Source organism: Moschus berezovskii, chromosome 10 (genome assembly GCF_049115385.1).
Source record: "Moschus berezovskii isolate FMDL1 chromosome 10, NW_MosBer_1.0, whole genome shotgun sequence".
Taxonomy (NCBI): Eukaryota; Metazoa; Chordata; class Mammalia; order Artiodactyla; family Moschidae; genus Moschus; species Moschus berezovskii.
In genome coordinates this window covers 77991113-78017646 of record NC_142469.1, presented here as the reverse complement: position 1 = coordinate 78017646, position 26534 = coordinate 77991113, and the positions used below count along the sequence as shown (strand labels likewise).

The window sequence follows — 26534 nt, the reverse complement described above, 5'->3', positions numbered from 1 at the left end:
GGTGGAGGAGCACCTCACTTGAGTGGGACATGACTCCAAAACGTGGTTAAAATGCAGGCTGGTTCTGCTCAAGTTCAGGATGATTTGGTTCAAGCAGCATTTTCTTTCTCAGAGACTGAGTCAGAGAGGCATGCTGAAAACCAAAGCACAACCCCAGTGAGGACAAAACATTGTCCTTTACCACTAAGTATGTTTTTGGGGGTACAGTATTTTTTTTTCTTTTTGGTATATAGTATCAAAAGAAAGCAATTTTAAAAGAAGGGTCTGGTTTTTCTGTTTTGTTTACTTTTTTTTGATGCGATCTTTGCTGCCTATGAGGAAATGCCATCAATGACTGTACATGCTGTTTCCAAGTCTTTGTTAATGTTATTTCAACCTTGGAAACCAGGAAGTGCTGAGGCTTGAGTCAGAGCCAGGAGCCACTCCTTGCCTTTCTGGGGCCTTGGTATTCTTATTGTGCTCTCACTGCCCCATGGATGTGCATCTGCCAGCTCCAGCTGTGCTTGGTCCAGGAGTTGGTGCCCAGGTACTGTGTTCCTAATTTCATCCTCAGCACAATGCCCCGAGTGGACTAGATCTTCAACTGAAAAACAGTGGTTCTGTGGACCTAACGTAAATTGTCTCCCTTTTTTGGTAATTACTGTCATTCCATCATCATCTTGCAGAGTACTTTCATGTGTCTGACTCTCAGGACAACTTTGTGAAAATGATAGAGCATGTATGATTACCTGAACTTTTAGGTAAGAAATAGAGGTTCAGAGAAGTGGAATACAAAGCAGAAACTACATTTCTAGGGAATTCCCTGGTGGTCAAGTGGTTAAGAATTGGTGCTTTCACTGCAGTGAGTCTGGGTTCAATTTCTGGTTGGGGAACTAAGATTTCACAAGCTGTGTTGTACTGTCAAAAATGAGAAAAAGGGAAAAGAAAAGAAACTACATTTCTATTCTTCTTACTTATTAGAGCCAGAAAACCAAGCTCAATTGTGTACTATTTTGAGATGATCAGATCCCAGTTAAAAACAAATATTTGAACTCTTGTCTAGTTTTTATAGTGACTCTTCATTCAAAACTTTGAATTGATTGGAACTTTTCACCCTTGTAATGAATTCCATTAATCACAAACTGGTAAATTAGGGAATAGATCTTATTAGCAATAAATTATAATTAATCAATGTTCCCAGTGGCCAGGTAACAGTATTTTATAGCTAAGTTAGACTAAGGAAGTTAATTCAGCCTTACTTAAGCAATCATGTTTATGAACATGAAAATGTAAACTCTTAAAGTTCTCTGTCCTGAACCTGGTGAAGATTTAAAAGTGTATCAGCTACTCTATGGCAAATGTTTGTAAAACTCATTCTCTTTTTCTTATATCTTATAGATCTTTCCATATTTAAATTGCTGTTTCATTTACTAGTTTCTGATTCTTCCAATATTTTGTTATTCAAATTCTCATTTTTTATGAGATAATTTTGAAATGCTACAGAGAAAAAAGGGAACTTCATCACCTTGACTTTGCATCAGAAACCATTTCCCCTTTCGCCCTCCAGTCAAAAACGTCTAATAAACAAAACACTATATCTCTTGTGTATAGCGACAAAGAGAGAAAAACATCCAGGAAATTTGGAGACACTGAGATTCGAAAGACAGATAATATGACTGTTTCTATTCCTTCCCTCCAAAAGTAAAGATTGTTTGTGTATTTTCACCAGTTTACCTAAATACTACTAAGCAAAAAAGATAATGAAGTATTACCAATTGGTGAGATTAAATGATGAGGAAGTAGATCATGACTCAACTTATACTGGTAGAAATGCAAGAGCTTGAAGGCCTCAACTACATCTCTTTTCTTGGTATATACTATCAAGAGAAAACAACTTTAAAAGAAAGGCCTGGTTTTTCTGTTTTGCTTCCTTATTTTTGATGCGTCATCCTTGCTGCCTATGAGGAAATGCCATCAATGACTGTACATGTTATTTGCAACAGCTACATCAAGTATTTGCTCAATATTTAGATTTCCTTGTGATCTTCCTAAGATGGTCATTTTGAATAGGACTCCTTAAAAGATGCAACTGAATGTTCAGATACCTGGATACAGATGTTAAACTAGAGTACGGACGCATGCATGATGTCTTAGTTATCAGGAAAAGATTCTGGGATAAAGAGTGAGAAGTTCTACACCCTGTTTTAAATCACTCTGTCTCTCTATGCCTCCAATTCCTGTCCTATAAAGTGTTGTTTGTGTTACACACTCTCTAGACTCTAAAAGGGAAAGGGAAGTCGCTCAGCCGTGTCCGACTCTTAGCGACCCCATGGACTGCAGCCTACCAGGCTCCTCCGTCCATGGGATTTTCCAGGCAAGAGTACTGGAGTGGGGTGCCATTGCCTTCTCCGCTAGACTCTAAAGGCATTCATGATTTACTGTTTGAGAATAGATGATAAAAAATATCTCTTCACATAATCCATTAAAAGACTTGAACATTTTTCTAAAAAGTTATTTTCAGTTTTCTATTCTATATAGGTAATGTCATTTCTTTACTAAAAATTTCTATTCAATGCAGAACATTTGAGCAGACCTGGTTTATAACCTTTAGACCTCACTTATATCATTAATTTTATTTATTTGTTTCTACTCTTTTATGCTGTTTAAAAGTATTTGAAAGACTCAGATTAAAAAACAAAATCAAACAGACAAACAAAATGCACTAAATGCTTGTGTGATAGAATTGGACTGGAGAAGCGAGAAAATGGATGTCCTAGAAAGGACCAGCCTCCCTGGTGGCTCAGATGGTAAAGACTCCGCCTGCAATGCAGGAGACCTGGATTCAATCTCTGGGTCAGGAAGACCCCTGGAGAAGGAAATGGGAACTCCAGTATTCTTGCCTGGAGAACCCATGGTCAGAGGAGCCTGGTGGGCTACAGTCCATGAGGTCATGAAGAGTCCGACATGACTGAGTGACTGACACTTTCACTTCTTTCAGGAGGTTATCAGTGGTCATATAATGTGTGTGTATGTGTGTTTTAAAGCTCATTTTTGTGGTCATTTGCCCCTAAGAAAAATGAAAATTCCATCTTATCTGAGTTTACAACAGAGATGATCTTTGTAATCACTAGCCCAAGTGAGATATTTTCCCTTCCCTTGCATCTATTTCCAAAGACAGAAAAGAAGGAAGGAAATGAGTAGGGGAGGAAGGAGGCTTAGCTCCCTAAGGACAGAGGCTCCCTAAGGAGACGTTCTTGATTTCTCTCCTGGCCAAACACCAGGGACCAGCTCCTGGAGGATCAGTGCTTTGGGCACTAAGGTTGCAACAATGAGCAAACCAGACACAACATCTTGTTTTTATGGAATGGACATTCAGAGTCTTTAATAAGTAAGTCAGAGTGTTGATCTGGGTGAATTTTGCCCCCAATATCACCCTGTACTGCATTCTCTTAGTAGTAAATATTTTAGAGGCTTTCTCATCTTCTGAAGATAAACACAATGTAGATCCTTCAACAGAACAGAAAAAAAAAATTATTATCTGGTTTTTGTAATTTTTAGAAATGAAGTTTATTGTATCATGGTTATCACATGAGCATTATAATTTAGTTAACTATTTTCTTTCTATTAATAAAAGGGTACAATTGCATATATTTGAATTTTTCTTTTGAAATTTGTCTTTACAGTTTATCAATAGTACATGTTGTATAGTCCTTATAATTCTTTTTGATTGTATTCATGGAACTGAAATTTTTTTCCTCCGAAATGATGAGACATAATATTCATGAGATTATAAAATAAGAGCTGGCAGTCACATGTTACATAAATGTTCCTTCCTCTATAAATACTACATGAATGTTACTTTCACTTGCAGAACTGAGGATACTTTGGCCATGATCACTTCCTCTTTACAAACCTCCGTGGCAGTTTTTGCCCTAATAATTCTACATGTCAGCACTCTGGATACTTTTAAAGCTGCAGTGTATGAACATGCTGTCATACTGCCAAATGACACAAAAACACCTGTTTCTCCGGATGAGGCCTTGTTCCTCATGAACAAGAACATAGATATTCTGGAGAAGGCAATTAAGCAGGCAGCTGAGCAGGTATTCTTTTATTTCTGCTAATCATAATTCATAAGACAGGCATGAGAGCTGATGAAGACTGGAGTGTTGAATTGTCTACATGCATAGAGAAATAATTTTGATTTAACTCATTTTGAGCAGGGTGCGCAGATCATCGTGACCCCAGAAGATGCACTTTATGGATGGAAATTTACCAGGGAAACCATTTTCCCTTATCTGGAGAATATCCCAGATCCTCAGGTAAACTGGATTCCATGTCAAGACCCCCACAGGTATTTGAAGTATCCTATTTTTAAAAAACTATTTACTTATTTATTGAGGTTATGCTGGCCCTTTGTTGCAGTATGCAGAATTCTCCAGTTGTGATGCCTGGGCTTCATTGCCCCACAGCATGTGGAGTCTCAGTTCCTTAGATCCCCGACCAGTGATAGAACCTGCATCCCCTACACTGGAAGGTGAATTCTTAATCACTGGACCACAAGGGAAGTCCCAGTCCCAGCTGTTTGTACAAAGTACTGTGATTCTCTAAAATGTATATGCTTACTACAGAAAATGATAAATCCTAACTGTTTGTGTATGTGGTATAAGTTATATATATATATATATAAATATATAGACATTTGTTTGATTTTTTACAATTGTACTTAGATACCACTTAACAATTACTTATAATCTAATATACTTATTAAATTTGCAAAAATATATAAATAAGATATTTATCATTGGGATTAGAAACTAAGGAGAAGGCAATCTCATGAATATAAATAGTGAATTAATTTCTGAAGTGGACAGTGGGTTGTGTTTGGAAAATATTCCAAGATCTCTATTGATGGTACCAGACTTCAGTTTCATAGGCTCTCTGCTCTAGAGTCTGTTTCCCATGCAGAAAGACCTGAATCATAAGACTTTATGCTTTGACATTTTGCAGTTTCTTAGGCTCATAAAGCTAATTTTCCTGGGAAAAATTAATTTAGAAACTTTCCAATATAAATTATTTAATATATATGTATATTAATATATAACTTCTACTGTCTACTAAGACTTGAATTATTGAGGTAATTCACACTCATTCTTTCTCAACTCTTCTCACCATCTCTTACCCTTTTATATATTTTTTCACTCTGGTACCTCAAATTAAGTTTATTAAACATTCCTCTGCCATGTTTTTGCTGGGGATTATGGATACCATGCTTTTTGAGGCACTACTGGTAAGTCTGAAGCTTATGTAAGGGTTATCAGAAAATGGCTTTTCTCAGCTCTAAAGAGGTTAACCACACAACAAGGAGAATATTGGTTTCCATGACAGTCAGCAACTCCACTTTCCTGTTCTTGTTCTGAGCTGGTGTTTCCATGGTGTTTGTTATGGAATAAAAGGGGCGACAGTTGGACTGTCTTTCTGCCTAGAAGTTTTGAGAAGGGGACAATCCATTTGTTTTTCATCTCACAGTAGGATTGTGAGATGGATTTCTTAGTTAAAAAAAAAAAACATAACATGTTTTGCTAATTTATGGGCTTGTCAAATATCACAGTAGCTATGAAAACTGGCAAAGGTTGGCATGCTAAGTTGCCTCAGTTGTATCCAACTCTTTCTGACCCCATGGACATTAGACCACCTCCTCTGTCCGTGGGATTCTGCAGGCAAAAATACTGGAGTGGTTTGCCATGCCCTCCTCCAGGGGATCTTCCTGATCGAACCCACGTCTCTTGTGTCTCTTACATGGGCAGGCTTATTCTTTACCACTAGAGCCACAAGGTGAAGGTTGGAGGACAGGTCTGTTCCAGGTGGTTAGTAAATACCTCTTTCATAGCTCTATGCTACAAAAAAGAAATTTTGAAAGAAAATGGGTTTGCATTGTCATCCAATGTAATCACATTTAATTCATTTAATGATTACTTATTGACCACCTGCTATGTACCAGATACTATTTTAAGAATAGGGGATATAGCACTTATTAAAGCAAAGTCTTTGCCCTCCTCATGTCTTATGAATATTCTTGTGGGTGAATATAGATGTAAACAAACTCATTTATTATATAGAATATCATTTGGAGATAATAATAGGGTTGTTGACTGAAAAAAGCAAGTACAATCTAAAATTTGACAATTATGTTTTATTTGGGACTTTACCAAGGCCTTAAGCCTGGGATTAAGTCATTCAGATACTTCTTTGGACTGTTCCAAAGAGGTTAGGGAGGAGCCAAGATATATGAGGGTTTTTGCAACACCTTCCACCTCCAAGAAATAAACAAATAAAAGTAAACAAAGTAGTCCAACATCAAAAGATTACTGCTAATGGTTAGGACTATGAACTTCTACTTTAGGGGGCTAGGTTCAATCCCTGGTCAGGGAACTAAGATCCCACAAGCCATGCCTCACAACCAAAACAAAATTCTCCAAACAAACAAACAAAAGAGTGACTCCCAAATGTTTGGCCTAAGCAGTTGGAGACACAAACTTGCCATTTGTGGACATAGGGAGTGTTAGTGAACCAAGTTTGATTTCTCTTGTCCAGGCACTGGAAAGCCAATCTACTGATGCAAGGTTGTGATGAAGGAAAGCTCAATATCGAGCCAGGAATACCAGAGGCTAATGCTCAAAAGAACCAGCCCCCCAGTGGGTTTTAGGGAAGGGTTTTTAAAGGCAATGTAAGGGAGAGAGTTGCAGGGTGTGTGATCAGCTCATGCACAATTCTCTGATTAGCTGATGGAGAGGTAATAGGGTGATGTCACAGGGGTTAACATCATCAATCCTCAGATTCCAGCCAGTCTGGGCACTACATGCTCATGGCCTTCATGCACATAGCTTTTTCCATCTGATGAGGGTTTTAATGTCTGCAAAATAACTAGGAATGTGTGTCAGACATTGATTTTTATGTCCTCAGGGGAAGACCTAACATTCTGTGCTCCTGTATGGCTGATCTATCCTTTAAACTGTTACCAGTCCTCCTGGCCCAACTGCTATTTTTTTGTTACTATGTCTTTACATTCTTCCAGTCATTAATTCTTGAGCTAAATTTTTGTGACTCAGGGGAGGCCTGGGAGACTAAAGTTTTTCTACAAAAAAGAGGCAGGTAGAGGATATGGCAGGGGTGGGGTGGGGTGGGGGAGTCTGTCCTGGTTAGATCCCCTAGAGTCCTGGTCAGTTACAGGAGCACTGAAGGAATAGCAAGTCTGGGATGGCACTTAGGAAATCAATTTTGTTCATCTGAAGTCTGAGCTGTAATTTAATAGACATCCAAGTGGAAATGTAACCGGGGCGGATATATATTTGAGTCTGGCATGAAATACAAGGTCAGGGTTGGAGGTAGAAAATCAGGGAGAAAAATATTTTCAAATCAGATTATTAACATGGATAAGAGTACTTATCGATCCATTTCTTTTCATTTATTAATTCACTCATTCACCCATGTAACCAGCAAATGTCTAGAGATCTATGGTAAGGAAGCAGAAATGCAATCATGAGAAAGAGTCATCTGGGGTTTGAACTTAAACTGCCTGTTAAATGCAAGCTCCAGAACACTTGATTATTGTACTTTAAAACTCAAAAGTGAATCTTATCAGATTCTCATTGGTGAGGTCATAAATGTACTTTGCCAGTGGCAGTTCAAATCAGGAACCATCTGTAAATATCTAAGTAAATCTGGGTCCCCCGTAATCTCACTTTTTTTCAAATCACATTGCTCTCAATGAAACACATGTCATAAAGTAGTTTATAGAATGGATAAATAGATAATTATTTTGAGACATGCTTTTATAGATTTCCTCTTATTTGCTTTCTACAAATAAAGTCCATATTCAAACCTATTAAGCTTAAGGAAATAAAACACAATATCTATCATCTATACAAGAATAGTAGTTGCATTTTTAAATATTGATAATCATACTTAGTTTAAAAAAGATATCCTGACATGGCGTTCACTCTATTCCTTTCACATTTAGTGTGACTGTTCTCAAGTAATATTAATAACTTGTCAATAAAGCTATGCTGGGCTTCCCAGGTGGCGCTAGTGGTAAAGAATCTGCCTGCCAATTCAGGAGACGTAAAAGACGTGGGTTCGATCCCTGAACTGGGAAGATCCCCTGGAGGAGGAAATGGCTCCCCAATTCAGTATTCTTGCCTGAAAATTCCCATAGATAGAGGAGCCTGTCAGGCTACAGTCTATGGGGTCGGTAAGAGTCAGACACAACTGACCGTCTGAACACACACAAAGGTATGCCATCCCCACACTGGTCAGTAATGTTAAAGAGCAAAAATCTTGGTCCTCAGAGGAGGAAGAACTGTCTCAAAGAATGATCTATTCACAGATGTAGCCACAGGTGTGCATATTTTTGTTCTGGGTAAAACAAGAGACCTGTCAAGGACATTTTTTATGTCCTTGTAATCATGTACAAACTTTGAAAAAAAAATAGTATTTCTACAGTAAGAACAAAAACATTAGTTTCATCGTATGAAGTTATTCTGTTCATTGTAAAGACACAGTAGTCAGATTTTTCAATAAGCCGTGCAAACATTTCTTTTTACACTCATTTCAAATCCAAAGATAAGAATTATAGACTATTTTGCATAACTGCTGCGTAAAGCCCGGAGAAGGCAATGGCAAGCCACTCCAGTACTCTTGCCTAGAAAATCCCATGGATGGAGGAGCCTGGTAGGCTGCAGTCCGTGGGGTCGCTAAGGGTCGGACACGACTGAGCGACTTCACTTTCACTTTTCACTTTCACACATTGGAGAAGGAAATGGCAACCCACTCCAGTGTTCTTGCCTGGAGAATCCCAGGGATGGGGGAGCCTGGTGGGCTTCCATCTATGGGTTCACACAGAGTCGGACACAACTGAAGTGACTTAGCAGCAGCAGCAGCAGCAGCTGCATAAAGCCACAGAGTCACAGCAAGAAAGAAAGGCACAAATGGAAAAATCATGTCCCTTCTTTTTTATTCTGCTGTTTGTCACTTCATTGTCTTGGAATCTCCAGAGTCCAAAGGTCACAGCCCTCAGAGCTGGCCTTGGTCCAGTGGCTCACAGTGCTACCATTTCCAGGGGGTTCCAGTGGCATTCCACCACCCAGATAGTAAATTTAGCTTTGGATTGCACCACTAACAAACTGAAACTCCCTCGCTTCACGACCCAGAAGGAGAGCTCATTTGGCTATTCCCAAACTACCAAGAACCAAACTCCCCAATACATCTTAAATTCAAGACTTTAGGAGCTGGATTATTGTTGGAAATAATAAAAGAATAAAGTTCCCTTAGAAAAAGAAGAGAAACTTACCTCTAATAGAGAGACAATATTTAACACCAAGATGGGTTCACCTATGGTATGAGTTAGAAGAGAACTCTAATGCTTGAGCCACAGGAAACTTCAATGTTTAGACTCAGGGCAGAAGAGGAAGAATGAGAAAAGGAGGTGGAGAAAAGCAACCAGTGAGTAGGAGAATGAGAGAGTGGGGTCCAATACGTGGGGTGAAGTGTTTCCAGGAGGAGGCTGTAACTGGCAGCTGATACGGAAGTAGTACAAGATAAGGTAAGATGTGGCTGTCATCACTTGCATTAGTTGGGGTTGTCAGGTGGGATGATAGCAATGAAGCCAGATCTGAGCACTTCCAAAGAGAATGGGAGAAGACAGGCTGATCCAGGAAGAGGGCCAGTTCTTTCAGGGAGTTTTGCTGTAAGAGGGACCTAAGAACTTAGGGACCCAAGAAAAAAAGAAATTAGAAGGGCATGTGGGGGTCATTTTATCTATTTTCCACAGATGAGAGGTACTAGTGTATATGTGTGTGTTGATGGAGTGATCTCTTGAAGAGATGAAAAGTGTTGCTGCAGGAGAGTGAATAATGAATTCCTGGAGTAATAGATACAATTTGGAAAAAAATTCATCAAGTTTAACTTGTGATTTCTAAATATCTCTATCATGTCACATAATTAGTATTTTTTGTGTGTATGTGAGAAAATTCAGACCTAGTTTCATAGCAACTTTAAAGTTTATCATGCATGCATATATATGAATATAAGCACTATTTTATGCATTCAGTCTCTGGGATTTATCTATTAGTAACAGATTTCCCACAATCTAACCTCCAATACCCACCATTCTATTTTCTATTTCTACAAGTTTGACTTTTAAAAATTCCATGTATAAGTGATATCATACAGGATTGGCCTTTCTCTCTTTGACATTGAAATGTCTTAATTAAAATTTGATTTAGATTCGGTCAAACACCAGTACAAGCAAGACTCAGCTGCCTGGCCAAGAGCAACTCTATCTATGTCGTGGCAAATATGGGTGACAAAAAGCCATGTAGTTCCCGTAATACCACGTGTCCTTCTAATGGCCATTATCAATACAACACCAACGTGGTGTATGATGCAAAGGGAAAGCTGGTGGCACGTTACCATAAGGTAAGAGGGGGTTAGTGTGTAAAATGGAGCCTCTTTTGAGAAGGGTATATTCTGTGTTTAGGAGATAGAGCTTCATTTCCTTATAATACGATGTTTTATTGTTGTTGTTCAGTTGCTAAGTCTTGTCTGACTCTTTGCAGCCCCACAGACTGCAGCTTGCCAGGCTTCTCTGTCCTTCATTATCACTTGGAATTTGCTCAGATTCATGTCCATTGAGTGGTGCTATCTAACCATCTCATTCTCTGCCACCCTCTTCTCCTTTTGCTTTCAATCTTTTCCAGTGTCAGGGCCTTTTCCAATGATTCGTCTCTTCACATCAGATGGCAAAGTATTGGAGCTTCAGGTTCAGCATCAGTCCTTCCAATGAATATTCAGGGTTGATTTCCTTTAGGATGGACTGGTTGGATCTCCATGCTGTCCAAGGGACTCTCAAAGTCTTCTCCAGCACCACAGTTCAAAACCATCAATTCTTTGGCTCTCAGCCTTCTTTATGGTCCAACTCTCAGATCCATACATGACTACTGGAAAAACCATAGCTTTGACTAGATGGACCTTTGTCAGCAAAGTGATGTCTCTGCTTTTTAATACGCCGTCTAGGTTTGTCATCTAGGTTTGTCAATAGGATGTTACCAATATTTTTAAAAAGAGAGCAATGTAAAAAATGACATTTTAGAAAGTGGATTAAATTGTAGACTGAGATCTGTAAGAAAGGTTTTGTAAGTCCAGAATCAAAATAAAGTTTCTGCATATATAAAACAAATAATTTTAATATTGATACAAAGGATACTGAGATGACTATCATCTGGATACCAGTCAGTTCAGTTCAGTCGCTCAGTCATGTCTGACTCTTTGCAACCCCGTGGACTGCAGCATGCCAGGCCTCCCTGTCCATCACCAGCTCTCGGAGTTTACTCAAACTCATGTCCATTGAGTCGGTGATGTCATCCAACCATCTTATCCTCTGTCATCCCCTTCTCCTCCCTCCTTCAATCTTTCCCAGCATCAGGGTCTTTTCAAATTAGCCAGTTCTTCGCATCAGATGGCCAAAATATTAGAGGTTCGGCTTCAACATCAGTCCTTCCAATGAATATTCAGGACTGATTTCCTTTAGGATGGACTGGTTGGATCTCCTTGCAGTCCAAGGGACTCTCAAGAGTCTTCTCCAACACCACAGTTCAAAATCATCAATAGTTTGGCACTTTCTTGATAGTCCAAATCTCACATCTATACATGACTACTGGAAGAACCATAGCCTTGACTAGATGGACCTTGGTTGGCAAAGTAATGTCTCTGCTTTTTAATATACTATCTAGGTTGGTCATAACTTTTCTTCCAAGGAGTAAGCGTCTTTTAATTTCATGGCTGCAGTCACCATCTGCAGTCATTTTGGAGCCCCCAAATATAAAGTCAACCACTGTTTCCCCTTCTATTTGCCATGAAGTGATGGGACCAGATGCCAAGATCTTAGATTTCTGAATGTTGAGCTTTAAGCCAACTTTTTCACTTTCCTCTTTCATTTTCATCAAGAGGCTCTTTAGTTCTTCTTCGCTTTCTGCCATAAGGGTGGTGTCATCTACATACCTGAAGTTATTGATATTTCTCCTGGCCATCTTGATTCCAGCTTGTGCTTCCTCCAGCCCACCATTTCTCATGATGTACTCTGCATATAAGTTAAATAAGCAGGGTGACAATATACAGCTTTGATGTACTCCTTTTCCTATTTGGAACCAGTCTGTTGTTCCATGTCCAGTTCTAACTGTTGCTTCCTGAGCTGGATACCATTTAACACTAAAATGATAAAAGGTGTTTTCATATTGTATGAATCAGTTTCACAGAAGCTGATTTCTTTGCTTTCTATCAAGTTACAAAAATGATCTTTTTTTTTAGATTCTATACCCAGTTGATTTAATTATCCTTTTATTGATTTAAGGTCAAATTATAAAATTTTTACTTTAAAATCTGAGTAAAATATCCTGAAGGAATAAAATAAGCTAAAGTCATAATTTTTTACCAAATTGGGCAGGGAGAGAGACTGACCTTTTACATGAATATGGGGTGTGCAGGGCAGTGTGATTGTCCCTTTTCCTGTCCCATATTCTTTTTTCTAATCATTTTATATTGGAACCTCAGAATCTTCTGAGTGGAGAAATTATCTCCTGGAAGTCCTAGGTAAAAAATAAATTTTAGTCAAGAAGAAAGATATAGCAACAATGATTTTCAAATTTTTTGATCATATACCTCCATGGAAAAAAATTTAACACGAGTCCTTAAAAATATATTTATTTCTGCATTTATTTGTGTGTTTATAAATAAGATCCAAAACTTTCAAAGGGTTTTCTATATAATCTTGTGGGTCTGACAACTTGTTTTCAAATGTAATTAAACTTTTATGTTCTCACAAATGTGTCTCAAATTGGAAATAGGAATGTCATTTTTGTTATTTTGGGGACTGTGTTTGCATTGTTAGTATCATTTTAAAGGCTATTTTTGCAGTTACTCTTCTATTCTGTAAGTGTTGACCTAGTTAAACTGATAACAAAGTTGATCCATCCACTTAACCAGGCCCAGTAAATGGCCGGATGGCACAGTGCACAGGATGTGGGCGGCGAGTGAGGACCTGAGTCATCCTAAATTGAGAAGCTCTCACTCGCCCATCAGGGCACCTCAGAACAGTTCGCGACCCACGTCCTCTGGCACACAGATCTGATAAGAATACTTTTGTCGATTGATTCTTAAAATGCTAGTAAATTTCAATTAAAAAATTTTTAGATAGAAAATAAACTTTGAGAGGAGTTTTAATAGTCTTGCTTCCAACTCTCAGCTGTTCCTATTTTGCAAATGATTTTGTTAAGCTATTGACCCTGATTATCAAATTAGACTAGGTTTGTTTCTCAAGCTTACTTGGAAGAAATCAGAATGAAATAAAACATTTATGTTTAACAACAATTTTCAAAACTGGGTAACAGTCCCTGAGATTACTTTGCAAGGGACATGGTAAGGAGGGATGGGGCCTCCCTCACCTGCTTAACAGACATTTATTGTGTATCTTTTATATTTCTGCTTCTCTGGTGATTCAGTGGTAAAGAATCCACCTGCCAATGCAGGAGACTAGGGTTCAGTCCCTGGGTCAGGAAGATCTCCTGGAAAAGGAAATGACGACCAACTCCAGTATTCTTTACTGGGAAATCCCATGGACAGAGGAGCCTGGTGGGCTACAGTCCATGGGGTTGCAAAGAATTGGACACAACTCAGCGGCTAAGCAACAACTACAATTATATTTTTAGGTATCAGGGACTCAAAGAAAAGTGATGTATATCTTCAGCTTTCAAGAAGCACATAGTGTTTGCAATTCATGGGGAGGTAGTTGACCCCTAATTGAGAGAAGGAAGGAGGTAAGGAGAGATAGGAGCAGGGAGAGAGAGAAAGGAAGGAAGAACAAGAGAGACATAGGCGAAGAGAGACAGAGAGAGACTGTGTTTCTCCATAGTTCTCTTTGAAAATTAGCTTCCAATCACAGTGGCATTCACCGTCTATAGATTTCCCACTGTTGAGCAGACAATTACTAACTTGGAGGGTCTTCATGTGTCATCTCTTCAATAAATAAGGCTCTTCTGGTTTTATCCTGTGTGTTTATTACAGTACCACCTCTACAGTGAGCTTCAGTTTGATGTCCCCGAAAAGCCAGAGTTGGTGACTTTCAACACCACCTTTGGAAAGTTTGGCATTTTCACGTGCTTTGATATTCTCTTCCATGATCCTGCTGTGACCCTGGTGAAAGATTTCCACGTGGACACCATATTGTTTCCCACAGCTTGGATGAACGTTTTGCCCCTTTTGACAGCTATTGAATTTCATTCGGCATGGGCAATGGGAATGAGAGTTAATCTTCTTGCAGCAAACACACATAATGTCAGCCTAAAAATGACAGGTAATCCATGACCAGATGAGGTTTACAGATTGCATTTCTAAATGGGGAGAAACTCATGCTTTGGATATGACCTGTTGTAATTTTTTTAGTTCTTTGTTGGGATTTCTCACTAAACTTGCATCCGTTCATAAAAAAAAGAAGAAAAGAACAGCTACTGTTGGTTATAATAGCTATGTCTGTGTTAAGACTTTTATGTGTATTATTTCATTTATCCTCACAACTCTATGTGTGGACTGAGTATTATCAGTCCGGTTTTGTGGATTAGAAAACTGGGACACACAAAAATGCAAGTAACCTGCTAAAGGCATCAGCTAGTAGGTAGCATGGAGAAGGAAATGGCAACCCACTCCAGTGTTCTTGCCTGGAGAATCCCAGGGACGGCGGTGGGGTCGCACAGAGTCGGACACGACTGAAGTGACTTAGCAGCAGCAGCAGTAGGTAGCAAGAGCTTCCCTGGTAGCTCAGTGGTAATCTGCCTGCAATACAGAGACCTGGGTTCAATCCCTGGTTTGGGAAGACCCCCTGGAAGAGGGCATAGCAACCCACTCCAGTACTCTTGCCTGGAGAATTCCATGGACAGAGGAGCCTGGTGGGCTACAGTCCATGGCATCTCACAGAGTCAGACACGACTGAAGTGACTACACAGCAGCAGCAGCAGTATGTAGCAAAGTAGGAAACTAAACAAGATGTACTGTGAAACTGGTGAAAGCAGAGGAGTGTATTATTGACATGTTGTTGTATAATAAATTACTCAAAAAGTAAAAAGTGGAAGTGGCTTAAAACCACAAACATTTGTTATCTCACAGTTTGTGTTGATCAGGAACTTGGGAGTAGCTTGGGTGGTCATGGCTCAGGCCATCTCCTCAGGTTACATCAAGCTTTTGCCTGAGCTAAAAGTCACTTGAAGACTTGACTGGGGCTGGCAGGTCTGCTTTCAGGATGGCTCACTCGTATGGCTCTTGGTAGGGTTCCTCTCTTTCTCAGTGGCTGTTGACAGGAGACTTTCATTTCTTGCCACATGGGCTTCTCCATAAGGGTGTGTGGTGTATCCTCATGATATAGCAGTTGACTTTCTCCAGAGCTAGTAATGAGAGAAGGATGGAGAGAGGTAGGGGAAAGCTGCACAGCTTTTTATGACTTGTCTCAAGCCACCACATTATATTCATTAGGAGTATGTCACTAAGTCAAGCCCACACTCAAGGTAAAACAAATTAGATCCACCCATTGGAGAGAGGAATGATGAAGAATTTTTGGACATATTTGAAAACCACCACAATGGAGAACAAGAGGGACTGTCCTTTTATATTACCTTCCCTACCTCTCAAAGGGCTAGTGGTAAAGGACCTGCTTCCCAGTGCAGGAGACATAGGAGATGCCAGTTCTATCCCTGGGTTGGGAAGATCCCCTGGAGGAGGAAATGGCAACCCACGGCAGTATTCTTGCCTGGAGAATCCCATGGACAGAGGAGCCTGGTGGCCAATAGCCCATAAGATCACAGAGGATCAGACACAACTGCAGTGACTTAGCATGCACATCTCAGAAACTTCAATGATTCAGTGGTTTCAGTATTTGGCTTAATTTTCCGTTATGGTAATAAATTATGTTCAAAGTTTAGTGAATGAGAACACTGATCATTCAATTTTATCTCCTCCAGTGGAGAATAGGAGAAGTTCTTAAGTTTTCAGTGCCTTGTGCTACTAATTACTCGTGACTAATCTTGAGACATGACCATATGCTCAGTTATGATGGGGAAACTGGGGGTGTTGGGTTTGTTTGTTTGTTTGTTTTTAAAATACTTGTCTTCCATTCACAGGCAGTGGTATCTATGCACCACACTCTCCCAAAGTCTACCATCATGATATGGAAACAGAGTCAGGAAAGATCCTCTTTGCAGAGGTGGATTCCCATCCCCGAAACTCCTCGACCTACCCACCAGCCGTGAATTGGAGTGCCTACGCCACCTCCATCACACCCTTTCCAGGAGCTAAAAATTCCTTCAGGGGATTTATTTCCCGCGATGAGTTCAACTTCACAAAGCTCTCTGAAAGTGCAGGAAACCTTACAGTCTGTCAAAAAGAGATCTGCTGTCATTTAAGCTACAGAATGTTAGGAAAGGAGGGAAATGAAGTGTATGTTCTAGGAGCTTTTGCAGGACTTCATGGGCGAAGGAGAAGAGAATATTGGCAGGTAATCTCAACTCAAGTGAAAATGAGTGTTTGGGTGTGAGTAAATTCCAGGGTTAACTTTTCATATTTGTGCCAGGGAATCAAGTGCTTTTTTTTTTCTGGCTTGACTCCATGCATTGCCAGTGTTACACACACACATATGCTTTGGGATTAATCCTATGGTATTTGCAGGGGAGCTAAGTTGGTGATGGACAGGGAGGCCTGGCATGCTGTGATTCATGGGGTCGCAGAGAGTCGGACACGACTGAGCGACTGAACTGAACTGAACTGACGTATCATCTAATTGCTTGCTTTGAACACATTAAAAAAATATTAACCTGATTTTCTAATTGACTAATTAGCTAGCTTACATATTTAAGTGGCTTCCTTAAGTAATTTTGAAGATATATCTAAATATAAAGTATTATTTTAACTTTTAAAACTAACAATAAGTAGGGATATCATTTTCATTTTAACTGCTCTTGTAACCATATGTCCTAGTCATTTCCTGCCTTCCAATGACAAATTTTTAAAGTGCAAGCTTTTTGTTTAGTGTTGGCTATGCATTTGTATTTTATTATTATACTCTGTGCCTCATTGCTTTCTTCTAAGGAAACAGATATGGAAAAAAAAAATATGGTCAAAATTCTAATCATCCTTTTGACTTTAGTACTTCTATTGCCCAAAGAGTTCTACTTTCTTGGACCAAATGCCATCATCTGACATGCCAGATGAATGGTTTATATCTGATACCAAATTCAAGCTTGTACTCCTCACTGTGGGACAGACCAATAAATTGAGATATGAGTTGTTGTGGCAAGGAACAGTGACCTTATTTGGAAAGCCAGCGGACTGAGGTGGTGGACTAATGTCCCAAAGAACCCTCTTTCCTGAGGTAGAAGTCAGGCTTCTTTTATACTGAAAGGGAAAAAGGTAAAGTCCTGATTCCAGTCAGACTCTGGAAGGGAAATGTAAATTTTTTCTTCTTGTAGTCATTCATAAGTGGACCTAATCTAGATATTCCTTATGAGGTAAACAAAGGTATTTTAGCTTATTACATGAAAGGCACTATTCTCAGAGACACTTATGTATAATTTAAGCTTATAGTCAACCTCCATTTAGGCTTCCAGGTGACACAGTGGTAAAGTATCCACCTGCCAATGCAGGGGATGTCAGAGACTCAGGAAGATCCCCTGGAGGAGGAACTGGCAACCCACTCCAGTAACCTTGCCTGGAAAATTCCATGGACAGAGAAGCCTGGCAGGCTACAGTCAAGCAGTTGCAAAGAGTTGGACATTACTGAGCAACTGAGTGCACCAGTTTCCATTTAGTGACTAACTTGTAGCAAAAGCAATAGAATACAAAGGTTAAAGTAAAAGAACCAGATCCAGTGTGGAGTAGGATTTGTTCTTTCCTGTTATGAAAACTGGCTTCTTTCTTTCAATCCACTGGTTTCCCAGGATGTGTGGGTTGGCTCTTAATCATTTGCCATTTCCAATAAATCAAGTAATTATATGATCCAAATCCCTTTAGCAAGTGGAGAAATTATTTTCTTTGCTATAAACTGAGTCAACAGTTCTAGTACAAGTAACTTAGATGCAAGGTATTGGATTTTATCTGCATCTCTTCTGTACAGGTATGCACAATGCTGAAATGTAGATCTACTAATTTGACAACTTGTGGACAGCCAGTAGAAACTGCTCTGACGAGATTCGAAATGTTCTCTCTAAGCGGGACATTTGGAACAGAATATGTTTTTCCTGAAGTGCTACTTACTGAAATCAAGCTGGCACCTGAAAAATTTGAGGTAGGAGAATTTTAAGAGTGTCTTAATTTTATCTGTTTTCTGAAGTCAAACAAAACAGGCTAAGAAAACAGTTTCTGTTAACCTTTGCTGTGTAACAAACTTCCTCAAAATTTCAAGGCTTTATACAATAACCATTTCTTTAGCCCTGATATTGCAGTTGGTGCTGTGAACTGGGTGTAACTAAGCTGTTCTTCTGGACTAGAAGGGGCTCAGTTGATCTTGGCTGGGCTCATTCATGCATCTGCTGTTAGCAAGTGAGTTGGCTGGGGTTGGTTGGTTTGTGATGGCCATGTCTTGAACAGCTGGAATGACTGGAGGCACGTTCTGTGGTCCCTTATTTCAAGAAAGCCTGGGCTTGTCCACATATTAAATGAAAGAGTCCAAAAGCATAAATAGAGAAAGACACTACAGGCAAGTTCTTTTCGTCTCTGCTTGGACCACGTTTGCAAATATTTCATCTATCATAAGCAAGTCACATAACCAATGTAGATTCAAAGGGTGACGAAATAAATGATGCAGAACTCTCAATGGGAAGAGCTGTGAAATCATATTGCAAAGGGGATGGATAAAGGTGTGGGGGGGTTGTGACCATATTTGTAACTTAACAACAACTAATTCTTATGTGATGACACTTTGTTGGACTAACACAATAAGATACCTAAGACCTATGAGTCTGAGGAACCATTCATTGCAGAATATTTACTTACAGAGTTTTAATTTATTTTTTCTAACATGTGAAGACAAATAGAAAAACAAGTTATGACCAACCTAGATAGCATATGTAAAAGCAGAGACATTACTTTCCTAACAAAGGTCCGTCTAGTCAAGGCTATGGTTTTTCTAGTGGTCATGTATGGATGTGAGAGTTGGACTGTGAAGAAAGCTGAGCACCAAAGAATTGATGCTTTTGAACTGTGGTGTTGGAGAAGACTCTTGAGAGTCCCTTGTACTGCAAGGAGATCCAACCAGTCCATTCTAAAAGAGATTTGTCCTGGGTGTTCATTGAAAAGACTGATGTTGAAGCTGAAACTCCAATACTTTGGCCACCTCATGTGAAGAGTTGACTCATTGGAAAAGACTCTGATGCTGGAAGGGATTGGGGGTAGGAGGAGAAGGGGACAACAGAGGATGAGATGGCTGGATGGCATCACCGACTCAATGGACATGGGTTTGGGTAGACTATGGGAGCTGGTGATGGACAGGGAGGCCTGGCATACTGCGATTCATGGGGTCGCAAAGAGTTGGACATGACGGAGTGACTGAACTGAACTGAACGAATTAAGATTCTGCAGGTTTATATCTGCTACTTAGTACATGGTGCATTTACACACATGTACATACACATAGTCCACAAGTTTGGAATTTAATGTTTTCATTGAACTGTGACAAATGGTGGCAGAGTTTTAGAAACTAAAGTGAAATCACTGCAGTTTTTGTTTTTGCAAAAGAAAAATAGAATCTAAGCTAATTAGTCCAAAGCATCAAGCAAAGGAATCTTTAAAATTGCAGACTGCTTATGGTAATATATCTGTGTCTGCTTGTATTATCGGATTGGAATATGTCATATTTGTAATAATGTTTAATTCTGTGACACCAACAGTTTAACATACAGTGCAGCCTTAAGGCTGGGAAACTCAGAGAACTGGAATCCTTGGCTGCCATAGAACCCAGTAAGGCAGAGAAACTCAGGAGACATTGAGGCTGGAATAAAACTTTGGTGCCAACTACTGAAAACCATGATCAGATCTGAAGTAAGAGATCTGGGACTGAAATCCAATAGTTAAAAGTTGATAGCCTGGCACAGACGTGTCGATAAGTTGAAATTATCTGCAAATTCAAGGAAGTGAAAGAAGGGAGGGTAGGGTTCACTCAGGTGATCTTAGGAAGACATGGGGTCTAGTGGTATGTGTGCACTGTATCTTGTAAGCCTTGCCATTCATTTTATTTTTTAATTACAGTATAATTAGTTTACAATGGTGTGTTAGTTGCTGCTGTACAATGAAGTGAATCAGCTATTTGTATACATATATCCCCTCCCTCTTGGATCTCCCTTGTCACCACCCATCCTACCTAGCTAAGCCTTGCCATTTCAACTGAGCACACAATCTAATTTTCTGGGTACTATTTTGAAAACTTTTCCCCATGCCATGTACTCTTAGACTTGTATCTGTTTGAGGAATTACTCCAAAATAGGACAGAACATTTATCTCACAAAAGAGTCTCATCCATGGAAGAAAGACAAAAAACTGTTGGTGTTTTCCGGATCACGTTAGAATTCCAAAGTCTGAGATGTCATGTGACTATCACTCTGAACCACATCAATATACTTGAAGAAGTCGGTGGTGCTAGTTGATGAGGATTTTAAACTTTTCATCAAAAATGGTTTCAGGCAGTAGGAAACAATGAGAGAATAAAACAAAATAGTAACTGGTTAAGCACTTAACTCGATAGTATTTGTTGATCTCAACTCAAAATTCTCAGAATTAATCATGCTACCTCCCATCCTTGGACACTGGCCCTTTATTTTTGGATAGACAGAGGGAGGAGAGGGAGGGATTGTATCTACCCTTTAAAGTTAGCACTTACAGAGACTTCCCTGGCAGTCCGGTGGTTAAGACTTTGCACTTCCAATGAGAGGGACATGGGTTGGATCCCTGATCAGGGAGTAAGATCTCGCATGCTGCATGGTATGGCCAAAAATGATAATAAATAAATAAATCAGGCACTTACATTATATTTATCATTTGGGCCATATCTCATCTACTCCAGCTCATTTGCAAAAAGAAGAAATGAGATATACTATGTGTTGACTCCTCAGAGATATAAAGGAGGCATTTGTCTGCTGGCAAGCAGGGCTTTTGAGATAACAGTTCCTTGGAGGATGTTTCCTAGTTAGGGTACCAGTTTTCATTTCACAAGTGTAGGTTCTCTGTGGCACGACTTTCCCTGAAGTTCATCAGGTTCTAAGGAACAGACACTAAGTAAACTCATAAGATAGACAAAAGGAAGAACCAACTAATCAAATGAACATTAAAAAATAAAAAATCAATGATCAAGAATTTTATTTTTTAGTTATTCTTTCTCTAGAAACTTTGCAAATCATGTTAACTTGCTGATCTGTTAACTTGCTATTTCTAGAGATATCAGTTCTAATACCATAGGTGACAAGAGTTTTACAAGAGTCCACCAACCGTGTTTTCCTGAGTGTTCCCCCAGTTTCCCTGGTTATGGATTCTCCAGCAACATATATTTACACATTATCTTTGAAGATCACTTCTGCAGATATTTCAACGCATTTCAGTCAGTCAATCAGTTCAGTCACTCAGTCGTGTCCGACTCTTTGTGACCACATGAATAACAGCACGCCAGGCCTCCCTGTCTATCACCAACTCCTGGAGTTCACTCAAACTCATGTCCATCGACTCGGTGATGCCATCCAGCCATCTCATTCTCTGTCATCCCCTACTCCTCCTGCCCCCAATCCCTTCCAACATCAGAGTCTTTTCCAGTGAGTCAACTCTTCACATGAGGTGGCCAAAGTATTGGAGTTTCAGCTTCAACATCAGTCCGTCCAATGAACACCCAGGATTGATCTCCTTTAGAATGGACTGGTTGGATCTCCTTGCAGTCCAAGGGACTCTCAAGAGTCTTCTCCAGCACCACAGTTCAAAAGCATCAATTCTTCGGCGCTCAGCTTTCTTCACAGTCCAACTCTCACATCCATACATGACCACGAGAAAAACCATAGCCTTGACTAGACGGACCTTGGTTGGCAAAGTAATGTCTCTGCTTTTTAATATGCTATCAAGGTTGGTCATAACTTTCCTTCCAAGGAGTAAGTGTCTTGTAATTTCCTGGCTGCAATCAGCATCTGCAGTGATTTTGAAGCCCGAAAAAATAAAGTCTGACACTGTTTCCACTGTTTTCCCATCTATTTCCCATGAAGTGATGGGACCAGATGCCATGATCTTGGTTTTCTGAATGTTGATCTTTAAGCCAACTTTTTCCACTCCCCTCTTTCATCAAGAGGCTTTTGAGTTCCTCTTCACTTTCTGCCATAAGGGTGGTGTCATCTGCATATCTGAGGTGATTGATATTTCTCCCGGCAATCTTGAGTCCAGCTTGTGCTTCTTCCAGCCCAGCATTTCTCATGATGTACTCTGCATAAAAGTTAAATAAGCAGGGTGACAATATACAGCCTTGACCTACTCCTTTTCCTATTTGGAACCAGTCTGTTGTTCCATGTACAGTTCTAACTGTTGCTTCCTGACCTGCATATAGGTTTCTCAAGAGGCAGGTCAGGTGGTCTGGGATTCCCATCTCTTTCAGAATGTTCCACAGTTGATTGTGATCCACACAGTCAAAGGCTTTAGCATAGTCAATGAAGCATAAATAGATGTTTTTCTGGAACTCTCTTGCTTTTTCCATGATCCAGTGGATGTTGGCAATTTGGTCTCTGGTTCCTCTGCCTTTTCTAAAACCTGCTTGAACGCATTTACTTCTTGTCTTTTCCCCACCCCTAGTTCTAGCTAAGAGTATGAAGTGTCATTGACCACAACTCTGGGAAACATTACTTTACTATTTGAAGTTAACTCTGGTATATTATCAGAAGTCTGGTCTCTGAAACTACTTATGTAAGTTTGTGCAAGTCAGCTAACCTCTGAATTTCCTACCTATAAAATGGGGAGAATATCTTCCTCACTGATTTGGGAATGCATATGAAAGCACTTGTACAGTGAAACATTGTACAAGTATCAGGATGTATTTTTAGTTAGTTACCTCAGAAGGTTTCCCTAGTTAACCCTTTATCAACAGAGGAACATGTTGCCAGAATTAGGCCACATGCACTTAACATCATGTAAGTATAGACCAGTGTTCAGACAGACTGGAGGAGTAAGAGACCAGGTCCCATTGTAGATGAGTAAATCAGAGTCTCTGGGGGGTGAGACCTGTATCTTTCCATAGTCCCACATTTTGGTGGGTTGATTGATTGATTTGATTTTGGTGGCAAAGAACTACCAGTGTAAGAGAATAATCAAAAAGATCAAATTATATTGAGTATTTACTACTTAGGAGGTCAATTAATTATACAGTATATTTTAGGAAAATTTGTAACAGGAAACTAGTAAAAATGCTAAGTTCCAGCTAGAACCTAGGAGATAATCACTGCTATGAAAAAGTTAATCCCAAGGAAGTTAACTTAGACACTATTTTACTATATTAATGAAAAGTCACAAGAAAACGAAATATTTGTGTTTAACTTGTTTCAAACTTTCACCCAACTATAATTTGAAATATACCTCTGGTATTTCATTTTTGTTCCTTATACGAACAATTTAGTAAACAAGGAACAATTTAGAAACAATGAACACTTAACTAACTACCAACAGGTTGTGCATTTGACAGCTTGTTAGTGAGCTGTGTTTTTATGTGTCACCATAATAATTATCTTTGAGGATACTTAGCTATTTTCTGCTTCTAGTTATGAAGCATCTAATTTCTTGCCCTCTAAGTTCTTCCCTTATCCAAATTGTCCTTTCCACAACTGATAAATTCATTTTCTTTATTTCTTGTTCTGTTGTCTATTTGTGTTCCTTTCTATAAATTCATTTTCTTTATTCTTGTTCTGTTGTCTATTTGTGTTTCTTCTTGTTCGATTATTTTGCATACATTACTCCCTTACAGAGAAGCCTCTGTGACTTCACAAGTTTTGCACACCTAATCCTTGCTTTTCTTTTTGACTGTATGGCTTCGTCTTCTTTTCACTAATCTTCAACTAGTGATGCACTATAAATTGTAACAAGCCACTCTCTGAGGGAGAAACAAAGCTCTGATTTGTGGCATTTGGCAATTATCATGGTGGAAACACTCTCACCATGATCAGTTTCAAGAACAGCCATGCTTAGCAATCAGCTGTCAAATTTCCTGGAGACTTAACAGTCTGTTGTTGTGAGTTTACATACCACTGCCCTGGTCTCTGAAACTAATCATGCAAGTTTGTGCAAGTCCGTTAACCTCTGAATTTCCTACTTATAAAATGGGGAGAACGTCTCACTGGTTCTAACCAAATGGGAATGAGAAAGCACACACATTGCCTAGCACACTGTGAGTCTGGGGAAAGCCACCCACCGCACCACCAACCCCCAGCCCCCGTCACACACATGTTTGTCTTAGAATGAGCCTTTGCTGCTTGATTTCCACTTGGCACAGAGTCTTCCATAATATACCCCCAGGGAGAGATTCCCAACTGCTCCTCCTTGTAGCAGGCTGTTTCCCAGTCTGGGAAGCTGACCAGTTCAGCTATTCCTTCTCAGACTTCCTAAGCACATACCTGTTCTTGCCAAGATACTGATTTCTCTCTTTATATTTGGAATCTGCTCAGTTTTAATTTTTAAGCTTCTTGAGGGAAGAGTGCTATTTGTACTCTTCTGGCTCCTGGTTATCCTGCATATAATTGGACTCAATAAATTTTTGCTACTGATGATTTCTTTCTGTTAAAGGTTACACTTGATTGTGAAAACTCAATTATTGAACCTTATGTGAAGTGAGTGAAGTTGCTCAGTCGTGTCTGACTCTTATAGAATGGCTCTAGTCTTCCTTACATATAAAACAGCTGTCCCCTACCCTTCCCACCTCCTCCCCAAGCCCTGGCCTCAGGCCCCTTTCCTAGTAACCTACTCGATCAACTGTGGTATCTAGGATGGTTTCAAAATCATGAGTCTGCTTGTAATGTATATTTTAATTAAGTTGGCTATACTCTTCCCACCTTTCCTTTAGGTGCTAGAAGATGGGCGTTTGGTAAACAAGAATGGATCATCTGAACCTGTCCTAACGGTGTCGCTCTTTGGGAGATGGTATACCAAGGACACACATTCCATCTCAGGCGGGACCAGCAACTCAGCAACAATGCACCTGATGATACCCACATTATTAATGATCATAACCTTGCAGTATACTGTGATGGTGTAGAACATCGCTTTATGATATTCACTGATTCATCTCAGATTTACTAAGAAATATTGAATGACTAGCTCACTAGTATAGACCAATGATTTCCAAATATTTTTTCCTCAACAAGGATTATTTTTAAGGGCTGCAGTGATTTTGCCTCTTTTTTTGGCTATGCTGTAATATCACAGTATGGTATAATGGTATGATTGATGTTTGGGTCAGATAGATGAGGATCAAATCCTGGCTCCAGCCTTGTTTGCCATATAACTTTGTGTCTACTTGTGTGTGTGTTAGCAGGAGCAGAAGAGATTCAGGGACATTTTAAATGTAATGATGGCCTTGGAAGAGAGCCATAATGATGGGAATGAGGGGAACTGAGAGATTTATGATTGAATTCCATTTGACATTAAAGACAATTTGAATTTATTCAGTTTTCTGTGCTAATGATTGTGGGGGGATTTGCTTTCTAATTAGATGGAAACAAACTCATTGGAATTCCATTGGAGACATAAACTCCAATGTTTAAGCTTATCTTAACAAAAAAGTTGTTTCTAGAAAAACTAATACCTAGTCCAATTTCTTGGGTAGTCATAGCTCCTACTTAATGGCTGTGTCATAATTTATCAGTCACAAATACCATAACACAAAGACTGTGACTGTTAATAGTAACACTATTTTCAACATTGAGTAGTCTGTTTTTAGTGATGAGGAATGTATGTGTATGTAAATATTCCAAAATCATCCAAAATTGTATGCTCTTTTATCTCTTCATAAAATATAGAACATTTCAGATTTGTCAATTTTGCTTGAGGAAGTTAGACATTATACAATGGTTTTGTGGTGTGTTTTATGATGCATGCACAATCATATTTCACTTTCAGAAGTTTCAGTGTTGACTGGTAGTCAGGCTCTGAAGTTAAACTCACTGGTTTGAGAAAAATATAAACAAGGATTTCCTCACAGATTCTAAGGGACAGTTATTCCCCTGATTCACATTTAGAGTTGCCAGCTATACTAGTTGGAGAAGGAAATGGCAACCCACTCCAGTGTTCTTGCCTGGAGAATCCCAGGGTTGGCGGAGCCTGGTGGGCTGCCGTTTATGGGGTTGCACAGAGTCAGACACGACTGAAGCGACTTAGCAGCAGCAGCAGCTATACTAGAATTCATTAAAAGCGAAAGCAAAAATGAAAAACAAATAGCACCAGTCCCAAGGAAAACTAAGAGTACT

The 26534-nt window shown here is 39.4% G+C and overlaps 1 protein-coding gene across 2 annotated transcripts; it reads left to right on the top strand.

Moving 5' to 3' along the window:
- Positions 1 to 387: 387 nt before the first annotated feature.
- LOC129561107 (pantetheine hydrolase VNN2-like) lies at positions 388 to 25732 on the top strand. 2 transcript variants are annotated; one of them, XM_055433506.2, is made up of 8 exons: positions 388 to 526; positions 3851 to 4082; positions 4203 to 4333; positions 10263 to 10455; positions 14095 to 14383; positions 16197 to 16570; positions 18185 to 18355; positions 25133 to 25732. In XM_055433506.2, exons 1-8 carry the CDS (start codon positions 477 to 479, stop codon positions 25322 to 25324), a joined length of 1632 nt encoding a protein of 543 aa, XP_055289481.2. In that variant the 5' UTR covers positions 388 to 476; the 3' UTR covers positions 25325 to 25732. The 2 variants fall into 2 exon arrangements, with proteins under 2 accessions (XP_055289481.2, XP_055289483.2); XM_055433508.2 differs by having other exon boundaries at positions 524 to 633.
- The last annotated feature ends 802 nt before the right edge of the window (positions 25733 to 26534 follow it).

Coding starts and splice junctions, on each gene's coding strand:
- LOC129561107 (XM_055433506.2), top strand. CDS start 477: ATGTGCATCTGCCAGCTCCAGCTGTGCTTGGTCCAGGAGTTGGTGCCC. Junction 10,456..14,094: donor TGGTGGCACGTTACCATAAG/GTAAGAGGGGGT, acceptor TGTTTATTACAG/TACCACCTCTACAGTGAGCT. Junction 16,571..18,184: donor GGAGAAGAGAATATTGGCAG/GTAATCTCAACT, acceptor TCTTCTGTACAG/GTATGCACAATGCTGAAATG.